The sequence below is a fragment of the Eurypyga helias genome, unplaced genomic scaffold (assembly GCF_000690775.1).
Source record: "Eurypyga helias isolate BGI_N326 unplaced genomic scaffold, ASM69077v1 scaffold45274, whole genome shotgun sequence".
NCBI lineage: Eukaryota > Metazoa > Chordata > Aves > Eurypygiformes > Eurypygidae > Eurypyga > Eurypyga helias.
This window is the reverse complement of record NW_010245237.1, coordinates 1-374: the sequence shown is the minus strand read 5'-3', so window position 1 is coordinate 374 and position 374 is coordinate 1. Positions and strand designations below refer to the sequence as shown.

Sequence of the window (374 nt, the reverse complement as noted above, 5' to 3'; positions counted from 1 at the left end):
GTGGCCCCTGCCTGTGGCAGGGGGTGGGACTGGGGGGGATTTAAGGTCCCTTCCCACCCAAACCGTTCCATGACGCAGTTGCAGGGGTGCCGATAGGCTTACTCTACCTAAAGGACCCAGTTTCAGAATGACTCTGTCCTTACAACTCACCACGCCAGCATTATCACTATCATACCTTTTCCTCTTGGCCTTGAAGAGGATGTCCTCGATGGTCGCTTTCAGCGATCCGGATTCATCTTCTTTAAGGATTTCCCTAGGCAAAACAGATGGCTCTTGAGCAGAAGGGCGATTTTTCTCGTCGTTTACCCAGGCGACGGTGAGGAGAGGAAAAGTGAGGCCTACCATGTTCTTTCGTAGCCGCCTTCCCAGCGCTT

General features: G+C 53.2%; 1 protein-coding gene across 1 annotated transcript in view; it reads right to left on the bottom strand.

The window, feature by feature from the left end:
• The window catches only part of LOC104508389 (general transcription factor IIH subunit 2-like), a gene marked incomplete at both ends in the record, with an annotated part of 3,743 nt that extends 3,375 nt beyond the window's left edge, over nt 1-368 (bottom strand). The window contains 2 exons of the mRNA XM_010149993.1: nt 176-253; nt 343-368. Of these exons, the coding sequence (XP_010148295.1) occupies nt 176-253; nt 343-368 (104 nt within the window). The remainder of the gene's footprint in view (nt 1-175; nt 254-342) is intronic.
• Between the last annotated feature and the right edge of the window lie 6 nt (nt 369-374).